Genomic DNA, 25,393 nt, shown 5'->3' with positions numbered 1-25,393 from the left:
AGAAATCATTTTGTTAATAGAGTGAGCTCTTATAATTACCGTGTTAGAGATAATCGAGATAGATGAGGAGACTCTGGGGACCTTTAAAGTACAACTAATGTGTGCTTTCAGTGACGACTCAATCTGTGTTCTTTTCTAAAGCAATTTTTGATGTTCTTGATTCATTTTTTTCATCATGACATATCATTTTCTGAATTGTAGGAGTTTCTCTACATACACCGGCTACTTTATTAGGTACACCTTGCTAGTACCGGGTTGAACCCCCTTTTTGTCTTCAGAACTGCCTTCATTCTTGGTGGCGTAGATTCAACAAGATGTTGGAAACGTTCCTCAGAGATTTTGGTCCATATTGACATGATAGTTACCTTTTTTATAATTTTATGTCGGCTATTCCTATGTATCTATGTTCAATAAAATCCAATTTTTAAAGATAACACATTGTTCTTCCAATCTGCTTCCAAAGTCCAACCTACAGGGTTTCTTTTTTTCTTTTCTAATGATTGGAGCTTTGTGACATGGTACATTATCCTGCTGGAAGGAGCCGTCAGAAGATGGGGACACTGTAGTCATAAAGGGATGGAAATGGTCAACAACAATACTCGGGTAGGCAGTGACATTTAAAACAATGCTCAATTGGTACTAAGGGGCCCAAAGTGTGCCAGGAAAATATCCTCCACACCATTATACCACCACCACCAGCCTGAAGCAGTGATTCAAGGCAGGATGGATCCATTTCATGTTGTTTTTACACCAAATTCTGACCCTACCATCTGACTGTCGCAGCTAAAATTGAGACTCCTCAGGCTCGGCAACGTTTTTTCCAATCTTCTATTGTCCAATTTTGGTGATCTTGTGCTAATTGTAGCCTCAGTTTCCTGTTCTTAGCTCACAGGAATGGCACCCGGGGTGGTCTTATGTTGCTGTAGCCCATCTGCTTCAAGTTTGGATGTGTTTTGTGTTCAGAAATGGTATTCTGCATACCTTGGTTGTAACAAGTGTTTTTTTGAGTTACTGTTGCCTTTCTATCATCTCCAACCAGTCTGCCCATTCTCCACTGACATCAACAAGGCATTTTCCTCCTCACAACTGCCGCTCGCTGGATATTTTCTCTTTTCCTCACCATTTTCTGTAAACCCAAGAGATGGTAGTGTGTGAAAATCCCAGTAGATCAGCAGTTTTTAAAATATTCAGACTAGCCCGTCTGCCACCAACAACTATGCCACATTCAAAGTCACTTAAATTCCCCTTTTTCCCCATTCTGAGACTCAGTTTGAACTTCAGCAAGTCGTCTTCACCGCATCTAGATGCCTACATGCATTGAGTTGCTGCCATTGTGATTGGGTGATTAGCAATTTGTATCACCAAACAATTGAACAGGTGTACCTAATAAAGTGGCCAGTGAGAGTAGATCCTCTCTGGATTCTAGATAATGCATTCAGTATTCTAGCTGAATAACTGCTTAAATAAATATCTGTGGTTGGATAGTAATTGTATGGGGTCAGGGAATCATTACAGGGGTAAACTGGTCTTACACTGATGTAGTGGAACAATAAAGCACAATCATGACGTTTTTAATAGCAGAAACAAGTTGTAGATAAAGACATTAATACAAATTAATAAATGCAGTTGATATAAAAGAGGAACGGGAAGATACGTCAATAGAATGGGTTGCTCTGAGTTAACATTGTGTTCCACAATGTATTATTTTAATGAAAGCTGCAGGATTAAATATATTGATTTTTTTAAATAAGATATTTTTTTATTATACACCGTACAATATCAATTGGGTTTGCATTTTAAAACAACATTTGAAGTTTATGAACTTTGAACTTCAAGCAAGATTTTCAAAACGTTTTACAGACTGACCCATGTAGATGTGCTTAACTGCTTATCCCCATTGATGGAAGATTTTAGCATCATGGACTGATCAGTAATTTCAGCACCATGGACTGATAAACAGATTTAGCCCATGAACTGTTGAATGGTTTCAGCACCATGGAGAGGTCCACGAGTTTATGTAATTTTGTATTTTTTTTTTTTTATTTAGTTGAATGGTTTCAGTACCACAGAGAGGTCCACAACTTTATTATTTTTCTTTATTTTGTATTTAATTTCTTTAAAGCAGAAGTATGGGGGGAAGTATGTTTGGCTGTACTTCTCCTGTGGATCACAGAAGTGCAGTTCGTTCCGCACACCTGTGACCCGTTTTCAGCAGACAGCGGGCTGAAGCCCGCTGTTGGCTGATGTTACCTAGCCAGTACAAGCTCGGGAAGTATCACACCCATATGGTCAGGATCCACCCACATGCCTGGACCAGCACCCGGCTCAGCCTCTCAGCGAGCCACTGAGAGGCTGAGCCGGCCGTTCCCACCCCCCTCCACAACCCAGCACCCCAGTAAACTTAGGAAGGAGGGGGCACCAGCTCTCTGCTCAGGGAGCTCTGAGAACCGAGCGATCGGTGCAGTTCAGTCACTCGGTTCTCAGTGTTAGAGCTGGCGGAGGATAGATGCAGCATCAGACTGATGCTGCATCCAGCTCGGTAAGTATGAATCTGGAAAAACCTAAACCACACACTTCACTTTTAAATGGTTTCAGCACCCTGAAGAGGTCCAAGAATTATGTTCATTTTTTTATTTAATTTTATTAAATTTTGTTAAGTGCTTTCAGCACCACAGAGAAGCCCAAATATTGTTTTTACTTAATTATTTATTTTGTTCTCCTGAAATGTCACCATGGACTGTTTAATGGTTTCAGCACTATGGAGAGGTCCAAGAGTTTATTTAACTTTTTATTTAGTAATATTTATTTTTGTTAAATGGAGAGGCCCAAACATTGTTTATTTATTTATTGATTTATTTTGTTTTCTTGAAATTTTGGCACATGTCATCCCTGGCAGTATCCAGCTTCCGATTACTTTTGTTTTACAATGGCTTGAATATAAGCCCTAAAAATTGGCAGAATTGAATAACAAGATTCACCCTCTATAGACTTAAATGTGGTTTGCTTCAAAATGTAAGAATGTTAAACCTCAAGCAAACTGAACCCAAACAATATCACTTATCCCTACTGATCAGTGATTGCAGCACCACTGAGCATATTAGCCCTACAAATGGCTAGAATTGAGTAACAGGATTCCCCCCCATAGACTTCAGTGGGGTTCCAGTTAAAGTTTGCAAACTTTGAGCTCACTTATCCCTACTGATAAATTATCATCATGGACTGATGAACAATTTCCCCACCATGGACTGTTAAATATTTTTAGCACCATGGTGAGGTCCAAGAGTTAATTTAATTATTTATTTAGTCTTATTTTTTTATTTTTTTTAATGGTTTCAGCACCATGGATATTGTTTATTTATTTATTTGGTTTTCTTGAAAATTTATCTTGGCAAATGCTCCCCATCCCACTGGCCGAATCCAGATTTTTGTGTCTTTTGTTTTACAGTAGCTTGGATTTAAGCCCTAAAATGGGCAGAAATAAATAACAAGATTCACCTTCTATAGACTTTCGATGGGGTTTGCTTCAAAATTTAAGAACAATAATCATCAAGCAAGATAGAAAACTGTTTGCAAACTGAACCCAGGCAATATTGCTTATCCCTACTGATCAGTGATTGTAGCATTGTGGACTTGGCAAAAATGGCAGCACTATGGACTGATGAACAATTCCAGCACCATGCAGATTGCATGGCAATATCCAGAAAGGTTGTTGTCTTCCCTCAAGGGCTTGTGTCTGGTGGGAATGCCATTGTGAACAGGCCTTTTTTTCTTGAACCTTGCCTTGAAAGAATGACTATCTGTGTGGGGCATCACTGGAAAAGTCTGCTATACTGAAGTTTGTCCTGGAGAGCTTTGGAGAAACTGGTAGTAGTGCACATTGCATGGAGATCTGACAGCCCTCCTGGGCTACTTCCTGGAGAGGATGCCACTGTAAAGAAGTATTTTTTTCCAGGGCTTTTCCCCCGTCCAAAGCTTGTTTCAAGGCTGATAGTGCTAGATAATGGCTACCTGTATGGGGCATCATTGGAAAAGTGTGCTATATAGAAGAGCATCCTGGAGAGCTTGGGAGAAGCTGCTGGCGGTAGACATAGAGATGGGTAGGGATCTCACTGCTCTTTTGGGCTTGTAAATGATGCCACTGTAAAGAGGTATTTTCTTCTTGGGCCTTGTTACAGTCAAAGGGTTGTGCCTAGACTGCTTTGTACATCTGGTGCAAATGTCTGCTGTACCAAGGAGTGTCCTGGAGAGCTTGAGAGAAGTTTCTGGTGGTGGACACTGGAGATCTCACTGCCCTTCTGGGCTTCACTGGAGAGTATGCCACTGTAAAGAGGTATTTTCTTTTTGTGCTAAGGCAGCTTTGCTGGAAGGTACTTACAGAACGAGCTAAAAAAAGAAGATGACTACTTGTATCGTGCATTTTTGTAAATGCCTGTTATACTGAAGAATGTCCTGGAGATCTTGGGAGAAACTGCTGGCGGTGGACTATGCATGGAGATCTCACTGCCCTCCTGGGCCTCTTCCCAGTGAGGATGCCAGTATGAAGAGGCCCTTCCTTCTTGGGCCTTGCCCCAGTCAGGAGCGCACGCTAAGACCAAAAGAACCTAAACTGTTTTGCTGGAGGGTACATCAAGAAAGAGCTAGAGTAGGAAGATGACTACCTATATATAGCATTTAGAAAAGTGTGCTATGTGAAAAAGTGTCATGGAGAAACCTCAATGTTCAACTTTTAAAGTACCTGTAACTTCTTGTATGGGATCAAGGGCCTCAAATCTACTTAGAGAACAAGGAAAACAACATGATCTTCAGTAACAGATAGTGACTGCCATCATAGGGCCACTACAACCTAATTGGCTGCACCTAAAAGGCCAATTACTTATAGAAGGGCGCCTACTTATGTTGCTAGAAGACCTTAGATATTTAGCTTTTTTTGGGTCCTGGTATCCTGTGACCCCAACCCTCTCTACTGAGTTTATTGAGCAAATAACTATAGAAAAGACTAAAGACACCGATGCCCAACTGTTTGTTTAGAGAGTTTTCTAATTCTTGTCTGCCACACTATTTTGAAGATACTTGAGTAGGGAGAGAGGAGCACCGGTGTCCAGAATAAGGAAACTCTTAATGAAGAATGTAATCATTTTTTGGAAGTAAAAGATGTACAGATTTGCCTCCCCCTTCTTTAGGGGCCTCAGCCACATCCCTTGTCAAATTCTTAAATCCCTGGTGCCAAAAAATCCTCCACATTTCCTGCATCTGTATCTCACACACAAGATACTCAGGTACATAGCGGCAGTTCTGCCGCTTGATCGTTCTTACATGGGACGAGATGGGACATCCCACCCCTCCTGCTGCCATCTGGTGCTTCTTTGGGCTCTCCCGTGCTATCGGGGACCTGGAGAATGAATCGGCCACTACCAGATGACAACCATAGAGATTTCCAGTCATCTCTATGACCATCGGAGGCCTGGGCGCAACGTTATGATGTCACTTCCGGGCCACGGATGTAAACAAAGCCATGATCGCGGCTGGTAAGCATGAGATCGTGGATTTTTTTTTCTGATCTGTGCCTTCCAGCCCGGAGGAAAGATGTGGGGTCTTATTGATCCTGCATCATTCCATAAAGAGGACCTGTCATGAACGATTCCTATTACAAGGGATGTTTACATTCCTTGTAATAGAAATAAAAGTGGTCAAAAAAAAATGTAAAAGAAAGTAAAAATAAAAAAAATAAAGTAAAATAAAAAAATAATAATTTAAAATGCCTCTGTCCCCGGAAGCTCGCACTCAGAAGCGAATGCATATTTTAGTCCCGCCCACTAATGTAAACGCTGTTAAAACCACACATGTGAGGTATCGCCATGTGCGCTTTCATTCATTCTTTATTTTTTTCTTTATTTATTTACATTCTGTGTATATTTTTCTAATTTATTTTATTGTTTATTATATTTTTTTATATTTTTATTTTAATACGACATTTTTTAAAAAACATTTTTTTCTATCTTTATCTACTCATTTTTGGATTTCATCTTAGTCTGCTACCTATATATCTTTTTTATCTTTATTTATGCTACACGCTGTTTTACTTCTATTGAACCTTTTTTGAATATTGACTATGCACATAGCACTTGATTGGATACTGTTAGCACTGGGTTAGGTGCACAGTTTGATGTATTGCACTTGAGTGGATATACACACTGTCTGAGTCTATTAAGGCACGTAGTTTATTTATATACTATTTACTGACACCTAGGCACTACAGCTAGTTTATTTAGCTACATTGTTACTTCTCTCTGTTCATTTGGAGCGCAACACCAACTACTACCTATCATCTTTCACATTATACAAAAAACAAAAAAAATTGGGCTAACTTTACTGTTATTTTTTTAAATCATGAAACTGTTTTCTTTCCGTTTGAAAAATTATTGCGCAAATACCACGCCAGATAAAAAGTTGCAATGACCGCCATTCTATTCTCTAGGGTATCTTCTAAAAAATATATATATATAATGTGTGGGGGTTCTGAGTAATTTTCTAGCACAGAATTATGATTTTTACATGTAGGAGAGGAGTGCCAGAATAGGCCCGGTATGGAAGTGGTTAAAAAATCATATTATGTCATTTTCTCTGGTACACTAACCAATTTTACTAGCCAATCATGATGCTCTGATGGGCCACAGAGACAAAAAGTCACAGTATCTGCTAAAGCAAGCAGACCTGGTAATCTTTTTGTGTATCCCTGCACTTCCCACATTCATTACCAAGAATTGTGTCTTTCCGACAGTGATTCAGCTTCATAAATATCCAAACTCACCAGCGAACCAGACACGGAACATCTTGTTCTCGTTCTAGCGAGCGGACGAGGCCCGCTACATCTGCTCCGCTCTTGTGCTAACTCTCTCCCCATACAGAAGCCCGTCTCTCAAGCTGTCGGCAGAATTCAGACGGCCAAGGGGGGAAATTATTGGTGGCAGCTGTTTTGCTAAAGGCAGGGGAAGTGTATAAAAGTGTTTAAAAACAACAGGGAAATTATATAATGTTGTAAAGAACATTATAATATTTTTTTTAGACCTGCACAGGTTCTTGGTATACACTATATTACCAAAAGCATTGGGACACCTGCGTTTATGCCGCGTACACACGACCGGACTTTTCGATGGACTAGGTCTGACGGTCTTCCCGACGGACTTTCGGCAGAGTTCCGACTGACTTTTTAAGCGAATGGACTTGGACACACACAATCACACCAAAGTCCGACGGATTTGAATGTGATGACGTACGACCGGAATAGAATAAGGAAGTTCATAGCCAGTAGCCAATAGCTGCCCTAGCGTCAGTTATCATCCGTCTGACTAGCATACAGACTAACTGATTTTTCGACCGGACTCGAGTCCATCGGAAAGATTTGAAACATGTTTTATTTCTAGGTCCCTCTGACTTTTGGGAAAAAAAAGTCCGCTGGAGCCCACACACGATCGTAATATCTGTTAGACCTAGACTGTGAAAGTCGTGTGTATGCACCATTACATGCATCCCAGTCTTATGGCCCGTACACACAATCCAAAAATCGGACAACAGGTTGTGTTGTTTTTTTTTTTGCATGCTAGTCGCATATAGAAATTGGAGAAGTTACTAAAGTGACGAAAATTCTCGTGCGACAGAATAAAAAAATCGGAAGTGATGTCACGTGTTGTTGTGTATTTCTATTGTATTTTCAGATGACAACTGTACTGATTAAACGAAAATCGTACGATCTGGTATCGTATGAAAATTTTTTTTTGTGTTTGTCCGATCGAATAATATCGCATGAACTATCGTGATTGGCTCTCAAAAGCTCTGTATTAATGATCCGATTATCATACGATTGATTCGAAAGCTGTATTTTTCGTCCTATTTTTGGATCGTGTGTACAGGTCATAAAGTCTGTAGGGTTCAATATTGAGTTGGCCCACCCTTTGCAGCTATAACAGCTTCAACTCTTCTGGGAAGGATGTCCACAAGGTTTAGGAGTGTGTCTATGGGAATGTTTGACCGTTCTTCCAGAAGAGCATTTGTGAGGTCAGGCACTGATGTTGGACGAGAAGGCCTGGCTCGCAGTCTCCACTCTAATTCATCCCAAAGGTGTTCTATCAGGTTTAGGTCAGGACCCAAACTTGCTCATCCATGTCTTTATGGACCTTGCTTTGTTCACTGGTCCAAATCATTTGGTGGAGGGGGGATTATGGTGTGGGGTGGTTTTTCAGGTGTTGTACTTGGCCCCTTCGTTCCTGTGAAGGGAACTCTTAAGGCATCAGCACACCAAGACATTTTGGACAATTTCATGCTCCCAACTTTGTGGGAACAGTTTGGGGATGGCCCCTTCCTGTTCCAACATGACTGCACACCAGTGCACAAAGCAAGTTCCATAAAGACATGGGTGAGCGAGTTTGGGGTGGAGGAACCAATCGTGTGAGAAATGTAATCGAAAAAGAAGTGCAAGAAAAGAAAATTCCCTGAAAGAAAAGAAGATTCCCGGCCACGAAAATTATTTTCTGTAGCAAAATAAGGTGAAATTGTAGGCGTGATTGGCCGAATTTCGAAATCAATGGTGGCACCATCAGATCACAAAACACACAAATTTTCTGATTTTCAAAAGAAAATTATTTTGCAATTCGATCATGTATGGCCAGCCTTAGACTGGGATGCCATTAAAGTTCATGTGTGTGTAAAGGCAGGCGTCCCAATACTTTTGGTAATATAGTGTATGTAACAGTGCTGCCTTTCTGCCTTTACAGATTCAATGTAACCATGTTTTCCTTCATAGGAAGGATGATTTCATTGGTAATATATTAATGGTGGGGGGGGGGGGGGTCAGTCCATTGATGATAAATTGATGGCGCTCTTTGATAAGCAGATGGCGAGTCTCTCGGTGGATGCGGTTCTCAGCAGAGGCAGTGAGCGGGGTCATAGAACCGCCTTTGTAGAGAACGTACACGTATCAGCCGCTCTGAAAACGTCAAGACAGGTTTTTGGCTCTCAGTCTCGCTCCTCCAAACACGGTCTTGGCAAAGGATCTGATTGCAAGCTCTCCAGATCTCAAACCTCCCTTTTATGAACAAATCTATTATTAGGCTTTGTTCTGAAGAATAGTCTTAAAGTGAATGTAATCCCAAACAATGGAATTCTCTTAATTATTGCCTTTTGGTCTGTTAAAGCAGAATTACGGATATTAGATAAACTCTACCTTTGCAGTGCCCTCCCCCTGCATAGGGCATAGGCAGATGTTGGTACCAAAATGGAAAAATTAAAGGGACTACTAGTGAAGTATAGTTTGGCAGATAGTTTATTGTGCAAATGTGGATAGGTAATTACAGGATAGGAAAGTTAAAATTGCATGAAATATTGCAGAGATAAAATTCAGGCAAACGCTGCATCCAGCACACATTCCACCGAAAAACCAGAAGTGACATATTTTGGAGTTGAAACCGCAAAATTACATCAAGGCGTTTCGTCCCCCCACAAGGTATCATCAAAAACAGTCCTTTCTTTTGGTGAGTGGGGACACGGGAGGGCTGTGTTTGGAACACTATTGCACTTTAGTGATTAGAGCACCCATGCACAATTTATATGGGCGTTTTTTATCATTTGTTTTACTTATCAGTTGGATACATTTGTGATGTATTGTGAGCGCTGTAATTATATGCATACCTTTTTTCAGGTAAGTAATTAGCACTTTGTGTAAAGCAGCTGCATTCACTAGATTATCATTATTGTTTTGACTTTCAGCACCAGTATGTAGATATTTATATTTATTGTTTTTAAAGTGGTTGTAAACCTTTATAAAGTGTCATTTATACAGTAATCAGTGGCTATTTATAGCACTGATCGATGTATAATTGTCAACGGTCCCAAAAAAGTGTCTGATGTGCCCGCCATAATGTCACAGTCCCGCTAAAAATCGCAGATCGCCGCTATTACTAGTAAAAAATAATCAATAATAAAAATGCCATAAATCTATCCCCTATTTTGTAGACACTATAACTTTTGCGCAAACAAATCAGTATACACTTATTATGATTTTATTACCAAAAATATGTAGAAGAATACATATCGGCCTAAACTGAGGAAGAAATTAGTTTTTTTATATTTTTTTTGTGATCATTATTATAGCAAATAGTAAAAAATATTGCTTTTTTTTAAAGAATTTTCAGTCTTTTTTTGTTTATAGCACAAAAAATAAAAACCACACAGGTGATAAAATACCACCAAAAGAAAGCTCTATTTGTGGGGAAAAAAGGTCGTCAATTTTGTTTTTGTTTAGATGCAGCATTCGTTATTTTTAATAAATTCATATTTGTTACTTTCACTAACAGAATTTGAAAGGAAATTCCAATACTTTTGATTGAATATTTAGTTATTATTAGTTAGTTAGTTATTCTTTAAATTTTTTGTATTTTCTTGCTTATTTTCAGGTTTTCGAATTTATGACTTTTCGTATTTACGAATTTACAAATTTTCGAATTCACGGATTTACAATTTGCGATCATAACGAATAACCCGAATAACTAAAAATAAAAAACAAACGAATGAAACAAAAATGAAAACGAGCATGTGTCTACTCAAGGCTTTAAAATCGTGGGCAGAATCGTGATAAATCTGCCTGCAATTCAAAACACAGAGGGGTGACTGCAGTCTAAACTCAAAATAAATACATTTCTATACTGTCCATGGACACAAAGGCTAATGTGCCGGGGCATTTACAGACAGAACAAAACCCAGTCAAAAATGCCTTAATTTGCTCTTTTTCTTTAGAATGACGGAGCAAACTTTGTTCAGGAATCATCCAGGGTCAGGGGCGTAACTATAGGGGGTGCAGCAGTCGCGACCGCAACTGGGCCCTGTGCTGCAGGGGGCCCATGCAGCCCCCTGTACATATGGCCGGCAGCAGCATAGGCAGCTAGGGGTACCAGTGCACCATGCACACAGGTGACTGGAGGTGGAGGGTGACTAGCAGAGCTCCATGCTCGACTATCGCACTGGCTGCTCTTTAGTTGTGCATTCCCCGCATGACCTGTGTCCTCGGCCGGCTCCTCAGAGTACCCCTCTCCTGCTCCATGCATTGTTGCTCAGTCCGATGTCTGTTCTCCCCAGCCAGAGTACCGCCCCCCCCTGAGTCCGGCCCACACTGCACTGCATACTTCTCCCAGGTAAACAAACTTTAAGCACACAGATGCAGTGCAGCCCTATGAGAGCCGGCTCCCCGGAGGACACTGCAGGCTTGTCTGCCAGTCCCCCTCCTCCCCCGTCATACACAGATGATGAGAGGTCTTTCTGGGAGATATACTGATCGCCCGTCCACCACACTGGATGGAGCCCAGGCCAACATGGATGAGTGCGTGGCCTGCAGCTTGGTCATGGTGAGTGAGAGGACCCCATCCCCCACACACCATTACATACCCCCTCCATCTCCCCCTGGGGACGGGCCCCTTCTCACTTGGGGACAGGGACCCCCATCTCCCCTGGGGACAGGGACCCCTTCTCACCTGGGGGCAGTAACTTCATCTGCCCTGGAGAAAAGGACCTCATCTCTTCTGGGGACGGAGACCCCATCCTGCCTAGGGACAGTCCCACAATGGGGCACCTAAAAATAAAAAAAAATAAAAAACGAAAAAAACACTGATGCCAGTGGTGGAACTACAGGGCTCACAAAGGTCATACCTGTGACCACGCCCTGGAGTTCCACCGCCGGACTCGGAGGGAAGGGCCCTGGCTGGGGTTCAGGGGGACCCTTCATGGTTTCTTGCATCGGGGCCCTGAAGGTTCTAGTTACGCCACTGTCCAGGGTCATTATCTTTTTTTGAATTTAGATGCCAAATCATGAAAATCCTGTTGTGTGTGCTGTTTTTGTCTGTGTTAACCAATGTGTGACAGAGATCAGCTCCTGATGCAGCCTTTGCTACAAAGTTACAATATTACAGACTGATCACTGGGCGGGGGAGGGACTGAGGAAATGCTTCCTCTAACCTGCAGCAGACTGATGACATCATCTCAGCCTAGGCAAAACCACTGACTGGTTGCCCGGTGTCTATGTGGCATCCTGTGGGGGGGGGGGGTGCTGAAAGGAGATTGGTGGGGGGGATTTGTGTTGGGAGGGGAGATTTGGGGAGGGGACAGGGGGTAAGAATAGTTCTAGGAGGAAACATTTTGAATGATGGGGGGTGCTAGGAGTGGTGATTTAGGTGGATTTGTGTTGGGAGGGTGGATGGGGGAAAAGGATTTGTGCTAGGAGGAGGGGAATTGGGGGGGATTGTTGTAGAAGAGGTGATATAATAGAGGGGGAGGGGAATTGTTCTGGGTGGGAAAACTTTTTTTTGGGGGGGGGGATTTGTGCTAATAGGGATGATTGGGGGGTACTTGTGCTAGGAGGGGAAATTTGGTGGGGCTGGGGGGGGGGGATTTGTGCTAATTGGGATGATTGGGGGGTACTTGTGCTAGGAGGGGAAATTTGGTGGGGGGGGGGGGGGATTTGTGCTAGGAGGAAATGGAATTTGTGCTGGGTGGGATAGAGTATGTGTACTTGGAGGGGCAAATTAAAGGTGGAGGATTTGTGCTAGGAGGGGTGATTTATTTTTATTTTTTTACATATTTCTCATACATCTAGGGGGAGGGGGGGTGCAGTTTGGCATGATCGCTCTAGATGACCTTGTCCCGGCACTGGTTGCTGTATATTGTGGCATATCAGGAATCTAAGTCAATGTAAGCTTAAAACAGAAGTGTAATGGACTCATTATTTTATTTTTTTGTATTCATTGCAGTGGCGGTACCCTCGACTGTGCCATCGCCTGCTCCTCTGCCTGTGCCCCCTCCTGATCCGAAGCCCAACGGGCACCACCCAACCCCCACCCCTACCCCGACCCCCACACCGACCCCCCGCATGTCGGTGTGCTCCCGGACGACTGTGGTCACGATGGACAATACCTCCAGAGGTCTCCACTCGGTCATGAAGTGGAAGACAGTCTTGGCCATCTTCGTGGTGGTGGTGGTGTATCTGGTCAGCGGTGGACTCGTGTTCCGGGCCCTAGAACAGCCATTCGAAAGCAGCCAAAAAAGTACGATAGCCCAAGAGAAGGCGGATTTCCTGCAGAGGCATTCCTGTGTGACTCAGCAAGAGCTCGACGCTTTGATTAAGGTGAGACACAAAAGAGGAGAGATTTACTAAAATTGGAGCACTCAGAATCTGGAGCAGCTGTGCATGGGAGCCAATCAGCTTCCAACGTCAGCTTGTTCAATTGAGCTTTGACAAAAAAAAAAAAACCTGGAAGCTGATTGGTTTCTATGCAGAGCCACACCAGATTTTGCACCCTTCAGTTTTAGTAAATCCCCAATAAAGTCTTTCTGTTTTGATTATTGAAGGTATAACCTGCTAAAAAAAATTCTGCATCTCCAACATTTATATAATGTATCCATGTTAGATATGTGTTCTATTTTATAATGCACCTCGCAGAGGTTTGATACACACTATATTACCAAAAGTATTGGGATGCCTGCCTTTACACACACATGAACGTTAATGGTATCCAAGTCTTAGTCCGTAGGGTTCAATATTGAGTTGTCCACCTTTTGCACCTCAATTTTAAGGCTTGACATGTTGGGTATCTATTTACTCTGCGAAACCTCACCTTTTATATCTTACCATGAATTGTAATATGTTGCATTTGTGTGCACTAAAATGAACCACCAATGTATTCTCCAGGGTCTCTGTTTCCAGAAAATATACACTATATTACCAAAAGTACTGGGACACCCCATTTTGCACGACATAAACTTTAATGGCATCCCAGTCTTATGCCTCATACACACGGTCGGATTTTCAGAAGGAAAATGTGCGATCGGATCATGTTGTCGGAAAATCCGACTGTGTGTGGGCTCCATCTGACTTTTTCCATCTGATTTTCCGACGCACAAAGTTTGAGAGCAGGATCTAAAATTTTCCGACAACAAGATCCGCATAAATTCCAATCGTGTGTAGACAATTCCGATGCCACGCATGCTCAGAATAAACTAAGAGACAAAAGCTACTGGCTACTGGCCCGTTTATAGTCCTGACGTACGTGTTTGACGTCACCTCATTCAGAACGATCAGAAATTCCAACAACTTTGTGCAACCGTGTGTATGCAACACAAGTTTGTGCCAAAATCCGTCTGAAAAAATCAGATGGATTTTGTGGTCGGAATGTCCGAACGTGTGTATGGGGCATAAGTCCGTAGGGTTCAATATTGAGTTGGTCCACCCTTTGCAGCTATAACAGCTTCAACTCTTCTGGGAAGACTTTCCACAAGGTTTAGGAGTGTGTCTATGGGAATGTTTGACCATTCTTCCAGAAGCACATTTGTGAGGTCAGGTACTGATGTTGGATGGCTTGGCTCACAGTCTCCGCCCTAATTCATCCCAAAGGCGTTCTATTGGGTTGAGATCTGGACTCTGTGCAGGCCAGTCAAGTTCCTCCACCCCAAACTCGCTCATCCATGTCTTTATGGACCTTGCTTTGTGCACTGGTCCAAATCATTTGGTGGAGGGGGGATTATGGTGTGGGGTCGTTTTTCAGGGGTTGGGCTTGGCCCCTTAGTTCCAGTGAAGGGAACTCTTAAGGCATCAGCACACCAAGACATTTTGGACAATTTCATGTTCCCAACTTTGTGGGAACAGTTTGGGGACGGCCCCTTCCTGTTCCAACATAACTGCGCACCAGTGCACAAAGCAAGGTCCATAAAGACATAAAAGAGTGAGTTTGGGGTGGAGGAACTTGACTGTCCTCCACAGAGTCCTGACCTCAACCCAAAGAACACCTTTGGGATGAATTAGAGCGGAGACTGTGAGCCAGGCCTTCTTGTCCAACATCAGTGCCTGACCTCACAAATGCGCTTCTGGAAGAATGGTCAAACATTCCCATAGACACACTCCTAAACCTTGTGGACGGCCTTCCCAGAAGAGTTCAAGCTGTTATAGCTGCAATGGGTGAGCCAACTCAATATTGAACGCTACGGAGTAATTCATGTACATGTAAAGGCAGGTGTCCCAATACTTTTGACAATGTAGTGTATATTTGTGCATGGTTTAGAGTTCTGTAGAGTAATCCACTAATTTCCAAGGAAAGTGGAACTCTGAGGTTTCTTTATAAGTTTATTGTATATTATTATTGTCATCCAATACAGGGTGTCCCAAAAGTCTCCATACATAGGAAAACATAATAAACTCATGTTATATTTATATATTATATTTTGTATTTTTAATTATTATTACATTTTTATTATATTTTGTAAATATTTTTCAATATGTTGTAAGGAAAAATTTGCAAATAAGGGTAGATAGATTTAGCTACAATTTCCTATTTTTCCTATGTATGGCGACTTTTGGGACACCCTGTAGTATTTCAATAGTGTGAATCTGAATATTGGGCTGGCAGCTTTTGTACACTGAAGGGCTTCCATGATTGCCTTGGGTTGTTGTAGGGACGAGTGAATGTAGAATTGAATCACCACGCCGTAAAATTCATGTTCGAATTCAAGTTATTTCAATGATAGATTGTTTGCACAGCTAAAGCATTGCTGTAAATCTGCCTCCTTTATATGGGCTAACATGTAACCCAAAGGAAAAAACAAAGTTCCTATAACTAAATAATTTTAACATTGTAACAGTAAGGACAAAACATAAATAGTGTGATCAAAACAATAGTTAAAAAAAAAAAGATAAATTGATAATAATCAGATTTGTAATAATATCAACAACAATAAAATGAATAACAAAAATACTATTAGTTGTTTTATTGATAACAGCACAGTGTTATCAATAATAGTCATCACAATATAACACATACAATACAATATATAATAGCAGCATAATGTGTAAAATAAATATATAAAAAAATAACATATCAAAAAATTTACATCAAGAATGTAACCCCCCAAATTATTAATATATTGATAACATATATGAAATGTGGAGCATAATAGATATAAACTTAGGTTAATGGCAGTCATATAATGAAATACTATAATTAAATAATCAGTGTGGCATACAGTGACTGTTCACATATTTAAAATGATAATAATAATAATAATATAATTTTAATTAATATCAGTCTTATTAGTAGTAGTGGTAGTAGTAGTAGCAGTAGTAGTAGTATATAATAATAGTAATAATGATAATAGTATTGATAGTAATTAGGTAGTAGTAGTAGCAGTAGTATTGGTCACAGTAGTAGTATATAATAATAATAATAATAATAATACTACAATGTTAACTATTACCAGTCAGTATCAGTTATCAGTAGTAGCAGTGATAGTAGTAGCAGTAGTAGTAATAGTATAAAATAATAATAATAATAGTAATAATTATAATATTACTGATAATAGTTAAAATTATATTATTATTATTATTTTTGTACTTATTATTATTATATACTACTATGACTACTACTACTTCTAATAATAATAACAATAATCTGTTAGTTATAATGTTGTTATTATTATCACTTTAAATATCTGCACGACCACTGCATTTTACTATACCTAAAATTTAATTATAGCATTTTATTATACAACATCCAAATATAGACCCTATAATTACACCAATCAGTCAAAACTTAGGTTAATGGCTGTCACATAATGAAATACTATACTTAAATAATCAACGTAACATACAGTGACCGTTCACTTATTTAAAATGATAATAATAATAATATCATTTTAATTCATATCAGTCTTAATAGTAGTAGTAGTAGTAGTAGTAGTAGTAGTAGTAGTATATAATAATAGTAATAATGATAATATTATTGATAGCAATTAGGTAGTAGTAGTAGCAGTAGTATTAGTTGCAGTAGTAGTATATAATAATAATAATAATAATAGTAATAAAAAATTATAATAATACATTTTTAACTATTATCAGTCAGTATCAGTTATCAGTAGTAGTCGTGATAGTAGTAGCAGTAGTAGTAATAGTATATAATATTAGTAATAATGATAATATTACTGATAATAGTTAAAATTATTATTATTATTATTATTTATTATTATTATTATTATTATTATATACTACTACTACTACTACTACTGGTAATAATAATAATAATAATAATAATAATAATAATAATAACAATAATCTGTTAATAATAATGTTGTTATTATTATAATTTTAAATATCTGTGCAACCACTGCATTTTACTTTACCTAAAATTTAATTATAGCATTTCATTATATAACGACCAATTATAAACCCTATATTTACACCAATCAGTCCAAACATTATGATGACCTACCTAATATTGAGCAGGTCCTACTTCTGGAAGTTACTATGACCCTCAATATACAAGTGATGTCCTGATATACAAGTAGCGCCATGTCACAACTGAGTATAAAAGACAAGAGAGGAGCCTCTAAGTGTAGCAATATTTTTAATTATTTGCAAAAGGCTGCGCTTAGGTCGACAGTCTCGGTTGCAGCCTCCCCTAAAAATAAAACTCCCTTAACCGGAGCCTTACATAAAAAAGGTATACTAAAATGGGGTCAGTGGCGCTACCTATTATATGGGCCTATATCTTGCTATTATACCCTAGGTGTTTCCAATTAAAGCACATGGGGCTTATAACAGAGAAAAATTGAAAAATATTCAACATGCAGTAAAAAAAATCCCAAAAACTTTTTTCACAACGTGTATGTGCTTTTTCCTAATTTTTTTTTTTATATTTTTGAGGGTATCAAATTTTAAGTAGTGCAAACTAAATCCACAAAAAAAGTGCATGTGCTATGCTATGTGACATTAAACTCTGTGTCTCCAGTGATGTATGGTGTAAGTACCAATTATAAATAAATACTTATTTATGAAATCAGATAAATTATAAAGTGCCAAAAGTGCTCAATCTAAAAAAAACTTGCTTATATATATCACATGAGTGCTATACAGTGCAATATATTCAGATACTACAATGACTGACATTCATGTGCACGTATATAGCCTATCTTTAACACATCAAATCACAGCAAAAAAAAACTGAAAAAACTGGTAAAAAAAATACAAAAAGTTTTGTGTCCACATTTTGTGTCCTAATTTAAATATGACCCACCCTTCCTGATGAGGCCACACCCCTTCATATTTAAGACACGCCCTGCCATCTGTAAACCACACCCCTTCCTCTTTCAATTGATGGGCACAGTTGCTGTGTTTGATGGCACAGTTGCAGCAATTGATGGGCACAGTGGCTGCATTCGATGGGCACAATGGCTGCGTTTGATGGGCACAGTGGCTGCGTTTGATGGGAACAGTGGCTGCGTTTGATGGGCAAAGTGGCTGCATTTGATGGCACAGTGACTGCGTTTGATGGGAACGGTGACTGCGTTTGATGGCACAGTGGCGGCAATTAATGAGCACAGAGTGGCTGTGTTTCATGACACAATGGTGGCAGTTGATGGGCACAATGGCTGCAATTGATGGGCACCGTGAGACTTCAATTGTTGGGTAGGGGGATTCAGTATTTTTCAGTTTGTTTGTGCCCCCCCCAGGACAAAATGCCTTGTCGGCCTAGGTCTTGTCGGCCTAGGTCTTGTTGGCCTAGGTCTTGTTGGCCTAGGTCTTGTCGGCCTAGGTCTTGTCGGCCTAGGCCAAGACACAGCACTGGTTGGAACAATGTATTGGGTTTTATTGAAGGACGGTTTTGTAGACACAGTTTCACCATTGTGTTTGACTTTAGGAAGTATCAGATATTCCCTGGGAAGAGGTCATTGTCAGTGTTGATATGACTATTAATTGCGGCTCAATAACAGTTATTAAATGGCATGAATGTGTTTCCAAACCTTCTGTGTCCTCCTCCGTTTTCCCGAATGACTCATGGTGTATGGAACAAGCACAACAGATATTTTCCTACACAAGCTTCTTCTATCCAGAAAACTGTTTATATTTGTATGTCTAGATATCCATCTGAATTTGTAAGCTGTTCATGAGCCTCTAAGTACAGGAATCAGATGGGCCTTGAGGATGGAGGATTGGGGGATGGGGAGTGGGGGTCCTGACATAGCTTCCTGTTATCCCCGACTCTGCTCACATTACATTTAATACAGTTATTCTCTTTAACCCCTTTATGATAAAAGGGTAAAACAAATGCTAATGCCTGAACACAATTTTGCAACTTTGACATGTGTTAGTAAAACTGTACAAATCATCACAACTACTTTGTGTAGCCAGGTGAATTATACCGTGATCCTACCTGAAACACACTGACACTAAACTGACACTTATGCCACGTACACACGACCGGACTTTCCAGCAGAAAAGGTCCGATGGAATCATCAGTGTGCGGTCTTCATCTGACTTTTTTCTTCAAAAAATTCTGACGGACCTAGAAATAGAACTTGTTTCAAATCTGTGCGACTGACTCAATTCCTATTGGGAAAACCGTTCATCTGTGTGCTGGTCCGACAGACCAAATACGACGCAAGGGCTGCTATTGGCTATTGAACTTCCTTTTCTAGTCCCGCCGTACCTCATCACATTCAAAATGAAGGGACTTTGGTCCGTTCGTGTGTGGGCAAGTCCGTTTGGTCAGAAGTCCGTCGTAACTCCGTCTGGAAGACCGTCTGACCTTTTCTGCCAGAAAGTCCGGTCGTGTGTGTGTGGCATTATACTAATTTCAAATTTTTTTTTTTTGGCACCTCAATACTGTTCACTTTTACCCCCTTCCTGCCCAGGCCAATTTACTGTTTTCAGCTCCCTCACACTTTGAATGACAATTTTGTGGCCATACAACACTGTACCCAAATGAAATTGTTATTTTTTTTGAGAAATTAGCTTTCTTTTGTTTTTGGTATCAAATTTGAATGAGTAATTCTTCTTCTTCACTGATGTGTGATAATTAGGCTGCGCTGATGGGCACAAATAAGCTGCATTGATGGGCACTGATGAGGCTGCAATGATGAGGCTGCACAGATGAGGCTGCTCTGATAAGAAAGCACTGATGGTCACTGATGAGATGGCACTGATGGGAATTGATGAGGCTACAATGATGGGCACTGATAGGCTGCACCGATGGGCACTGATAAATCTACACTGATGAGGCTGCACTGAAGGGCACTGATAGGCTGTACTGATGATGCTGCACCGATGAGGCTGCTCTGATGAGTAGGCACTGATGAGTAGGCACTGATAGTCACTGATGAGATGGCACAGATGGGAATTGATAAGGCTGCACTGATGGGCACTGATAGGCTGCACTGATAATGCTGCATGATGGGCACGATGAGGCTGCTCTGATGAGTAGGCACTGATGAGTAGGCACTGATGGTCACTGATGAGATGGCACAGATAGGAATTGATGAGGCTGCACTGATGGGCACTGATAGGCTGCACTGATGGGCGCTGATGAGTCTGCACTGATGAGGCTGCACTGAAGGGGACTGATAGGCTGCACTGATGATGCTGCACCGATGAGGCTGCTCTGATGAGTAGGCACTGATGGTCACTGATAAGATGGCACAGATGGGAATTGATGAGGCTGCACTGATGGGCACTGATAAGCTGCACTGATGAGGCTGCACTGATGGTCACTGATGAGGCTGCACTGATGGTCACTGATGAGGCTGCACTGATGGGCACTGATAGGCTGCATTGATGAGGCTGCACTAAAGGGCATGGATAGGTTTCACTGATGATGCTGCACTGATGAGGCTCTGATAGGCTGCACTGATGATGCTGCATGATGGGCACTGATGAGGCTGCACTGATGAGATGGCACTGATGGGCATTGATGAGGCTGCACTGATGGGCACTGATAAGCTGCACTGATGGGCACTGATGAGGCTGCACTGATGGTCACTGATGAGGCTGCACTGATGGGCACTGATAGGCTGCACTGATGAGGCTGCACTAAAGGGCATGGATAGGTTTCACTGATGATGCTGCACTGATGAGGCTGCTCTTATGAGTAGGCATTGATGGCCACTGATGAGATGGCATTGATGGGCATTGATAAGCTGCAATGATGGCCACCGATGAAGAGGCACTGATGAGGCTGCACTGATAATGTGGCACTGATGGGGCTGCACTGATAATCGGGGTACTAATGATCAGTGCCCTGATTATCGGTGTAAATGTCCCTTGTCACAGCAAAGCCAGTTATCGGCTTTCCTTTCCTCAGACAGTGACAGCACAGAGGAAAGGAAATGCCAATAACCAGCATTTGTTTACATGTGATCAGCTGTGATTGGACACAGCTGATCACATGATAAAGAGCCAGCATTGGCTCTTTACAACGATTGGTGATGCACTGTGTCCGAGGAACACAACTCACCACCGATCGCCGTGCTGTGCGCCTCCGGGGGTGCTCATGCGTAGCAACAATGGGAGTAGGTCACATGTTGCTCTCCAGGACAAGAGCAGTCCCCCCCCCCCCCAGGCGTCATTGTACAATAGGCTGGGAGGGAACTGGTTAAATCCTATTTAAAATATCCTGACACTGACCTTTGACACTGAGCTTGAACTTTAACCCTGACACCGACCCATATCAAACCTTGATCTAGCTATTCTTTATATTTATTTTTTATTTTAATTCCTTATTTTTTGATTATTTAGATTTTTCTCCTCTAGCAAGGAGAGAACATGGAGCTAGTAGCTGGTTAAATGCCAACATCCCTGAAAACGTTTAGAAAGTCTTTATTCAATACACAGTATAAAAAAATGATTGCAATACCATTAAAATGATTTCAATAAAGTTTATGCATGCAATGTACTCACATTGGGATCACCAAATCTGAAAGTGTAAACTTTATTGAAATCATTGTATTTGTATTGCAATCATTTTTTATACTGTGTATCGATTAAAGAATTTGTAAACTTTTTAATCATTCTTAGAACCCTTCTATTCATGTAGAAATGCTTCTTTGCCATTAAAGTCCCATTATGAGGGTTTTCTCTTACATACTAGTAAGGAGAGAAAGATACACTGTACCTTTATCTCCATACAGAGGGGGAAGCATACACTGGGTGGGCTTTACAGTGATTGATCACTGTGGTAGTCAGTAAGAGGCTATTACCAGGGCCATCTTTAATATTGATTGGACCCCGGGCAAACATTTTCTTGACCTCCCCTCATGCATTTTCGCTCTCCACCTGCTCTGAGACATACAATAAATAACAGTGAGGCCGCGTACACACGGGCGGACTGTTCGCCCAACTTTGTTTGTCAAACAGTTTCGGCAAACAGTCCGCTCAAAATTAGCATGGACGGACATGGCCACACACGACACTTTTTGAGCGGACTGTTTCAGCGAACTGTTTGACAAACAGTTCGCTCAACTTTTGAAATGAACGGACTCGCCCACGTAAGGCGGAGGCAAATCCGCCCATTTCGAGCGCGTGTACAGGTAGGCGGGGCCCGCGAAGGAGACGTCGCGGGCTCCGCCGCCTGGAATGGACTTAAAGGGGAACCGTCGCCGCCTTCCGTTCTTCTTCTTCTTCTTCTTGTTCTTCTTCTTCTTCTCCAGGAGATGTTGACACGTCGCTCTCTCCGGCCGGAATGCCAGAGCCGCGCTGAGCGGCCACTTATATAGTGACAATGGGGCGGTGTCACATGGTATATGTCACATGGGTTGGTCACATGGGTTGATGTCACATGGGGACGACATCGTAAGGGGGCGGGGTCACCATGTGACCAACCCATGTGACATATACCATGTGACACCGCCCCATTGTCACTATATAAGTGGCCGCTCAGCGCGGCTCTGGCATTCCGGCCGGAGAGAGCGACGTGTCAACATCTCCTGGAGAAGAAGAAGAAGAACAAGAAGAAGAAGAAGAAGAAGAAGAAGAAGAACGGAAGGCGGCGACGGCGACAGCGACAGCGGCGACAGAAGACCGGGCCACCGCCTGTAAAAGAGCTACAAGAAGGCGCGGTGGCCCGGCAGAAGAACCGAAGGCGGCGACAGAAGAACGGAAGGCAGCGGCGACAGAAGACCGGGCCACCGCCTGTAAAAGAGCTATAAGAAGGCGCGGTGGCCCGGCAGAAGAACCGAAGAGGGGGACAAGACCCCCGAAGTCGGGAGAAGAGGCCGGCGGCGGGGAGGAAGAAAGCCGGGCTCCTCCGCTAGTAAAAGAGCTACACGAAGATAGCGGAGGAGTCCGGCGAGAAGACCCCCGAAGACGGAAGACCCCCGGAGCTGTGCAATAAAATATTTTTTCTCTGTGTTGTGTTTTTTTTTGTACTTTATTTCACAGGTGAATGGGTAGGGGTACATTGTACCCCATACTCATTCACATAGGGTGGGGGGCCGGTATCGGGGGGCCCCCTTCTTAAAGGGGGCTCCCGGATTCCGATAAGCCCCCCGCCCGCAGACCCCGACAACCAACGGCCAGGGTTGTCGGGAAGAGGCCCTTGTCCTCATCAACATGGGGACAAGGTGCTTTGGGGTGGGGGGGGCCGCGCGGCCCCCCCTTCCCCAAGGCACCCCCCATGTTGAGGGCACGCGGCCTGGTACGGCTCTGGAGGGGGGGCGCGCTCGCTCGCCCCCCTTTCCTGGCCGGCCGGGTAGCGTGCTCGGACAAGGGTCTGTTGTGGACTTTGGGGGAACCCCCACGCCGATTTTTTTCGGCGTTGGGGTTCCCCTTTAAGCCCATTCCAGGCGGCGGAGCCCGCGACGTCTCCGTCGCGGGCCCCGCCTACCTTCACACGCGCTCGAAATGAGCAGACTTTCCTCCGAGCGGGAACAGTTTGCTCATTTCGAAAGTAGCCTACACACGGGCGGACTGTTCGCTCAAACACAGTTTCAGCGGACAGTTTTTCGGAATTTCCGAAAGACTTTGTCCGTCAAACTGTCCGCTGAAACTGTCCGCTGAAAGCCCACACACGAGCGGACTGTCCGCCCAAACACTGTTCAGCGGACAAGGTTGGGCGAACAGTCCGCCCGTGTGTACGCGGCCTGAGACTTAAAATCAGTTTACTGTATCAGATCAGGCAGCGATTGCGATTGGTTGCCAGAGGTTACAGCATATCATTACCGCTTACTGACTGGTTGCTAGAGGTTACAGCACACATTATGGCTCACTGATTAGTTGCTAGAGGATACAGCACATGATTTCTGCTTGTTGATTGGTTGTTGGAGATTACTGTACAGTAATACTGCTCACTGACTGGTTGCTATAGGTTACAGCGCATCTTCTCCTCACTGCATGGGGCATGATATACATATGAATGCCACCTTTATTTACATATCAATGCTGCCAGCTTCAGCTATTTACATATGAATGCTGCCGTTATTTACACATGATTGCCGGTTATTTACACATAAACACAGGGTCTGCAGGTGAGTCATCTGTACACAACAATAGGGCAGAGCTAGGCAGCATTAATAGCAGCACTTCACACTGAGATATCGGGACACAGAACAGGACTAAAATTTCAAGGGACAAGTGAATATAAACTGGGATAGTTGGCAAGTATGAGGCAGCTGCTTTGGGCCCCACAACAATGAAAGGGCCCAGGGCAGCTGCCCCTTTTGTCCTGCCTTAAAGACGGCCCTGGCTATTACAGTGATCAGGTGATTGGGAACCGGTTGCCAAGCATTAGTACAGGACCTTGGGCTCACAGGGAGAGCCGGGTCCCTGTGCTGGAAGCGTGCTGTGCTTGTACATATATACAGTATGTGGTCTTCGGTGATTATACTTAACTAATCATGAAATATTCCCTACCCACTCCTAACACGTATGATAACTAACCTATGTAAGAAAGATGTATATACTTACCTATTCTCAGCCCGCTCTTGTCTGGTCACCTGATCCAACTGTGTAGTTGTGCAGTAGCTGCAGGAGAGAAGAAATAATGCTCCAACAACAGCTGGTAAAGCCTGGAGCATTAATGTCACCCATAAGATTACGGTGGCCCATTGATTGTCAGCACTGCATCCTCTCCCCTGCAGCTGCCACTTGCTGACACAAGAGCTGGATCACAAAACCGGAGCTTGACAATCCAATCCCAATTTTATTAAAAATGAGGTGATCATGGGCTGAACCTTTAAGAATAGAGAAAATCCTGCATTTCAGGTGATGTTAAAGCAGACATTCACTTCTTTTCTAATGTCCCTCCCTCCTCCACAATTGCCACAAAAAAATGGAGGGCTTATTCACCATTGTAGTACTGTCTGAAGACATATTTTTGCACTGCTGGATTTTGTCGAAATCTTCACTACCAGGCTGCCATGTCCACTTCTTGCATTGTGTCTGGCTGCCCTACCCTCCTCCTGTGCTGCTGAATTCTGTAGAAATCTTCACTGCCGAGTTGCCCTGTCCTCTTTTTGTGCTGTGTGGGGCTGCCCTGTCCTTTTCCTGTGCTGCTGGATTCTGTAGAAATCTTCACTGCCGGGCTACCCTGTCCTCTTCTTG

At 42.3% G+C, this 25,393-nt stretch overlaps 1 protein-coding gene across 2 annotated transcripts in view; it reads left to right on the top strand.

Annotated features, from left to right (window-relative positions):
• Positions 1-25,393, top strand: part of KCNK10 (potassium two pore domain channel subfamily K member 10) — a 189,576-nt gene that overhangs the window by 61,969 nt on the left and 102,214 nt on the right. For both annotated transcript variants that reach the window (XM_077463732.1, XM_077463733.1), the window contains exon 2: positions 12,789-13,162. In XM_077463732.1, coding sequence (XP_077319858.1) covers positions 12,789-13,162 — 374 coding nt within the window. The remainder of the gene's footprint in view (positions 1-12,788; positions 13,163-25,393) is intronic.

Source organism: Lithobates pipiens, unplaced genomic scaffold, assembly GCF_037356315.1.
Source record: "Lithobates pipiens isolate NorthernLeopardFrog02 unplaced genomic scaffold, aLitPip1_a1.2 Scaffold_30, whole genome shotgun sequence".
NCBI lineage: Eukaryota > Metazoa > Chordata > Amphibia > Anura > Ranidae > Lithobates > Lithobates pipiens.
The sequence above is the reverse complement of the archived record's forward strand: the minus strand, read 5'-3'. Positions and strand labels throughout refer to the sequence as shown.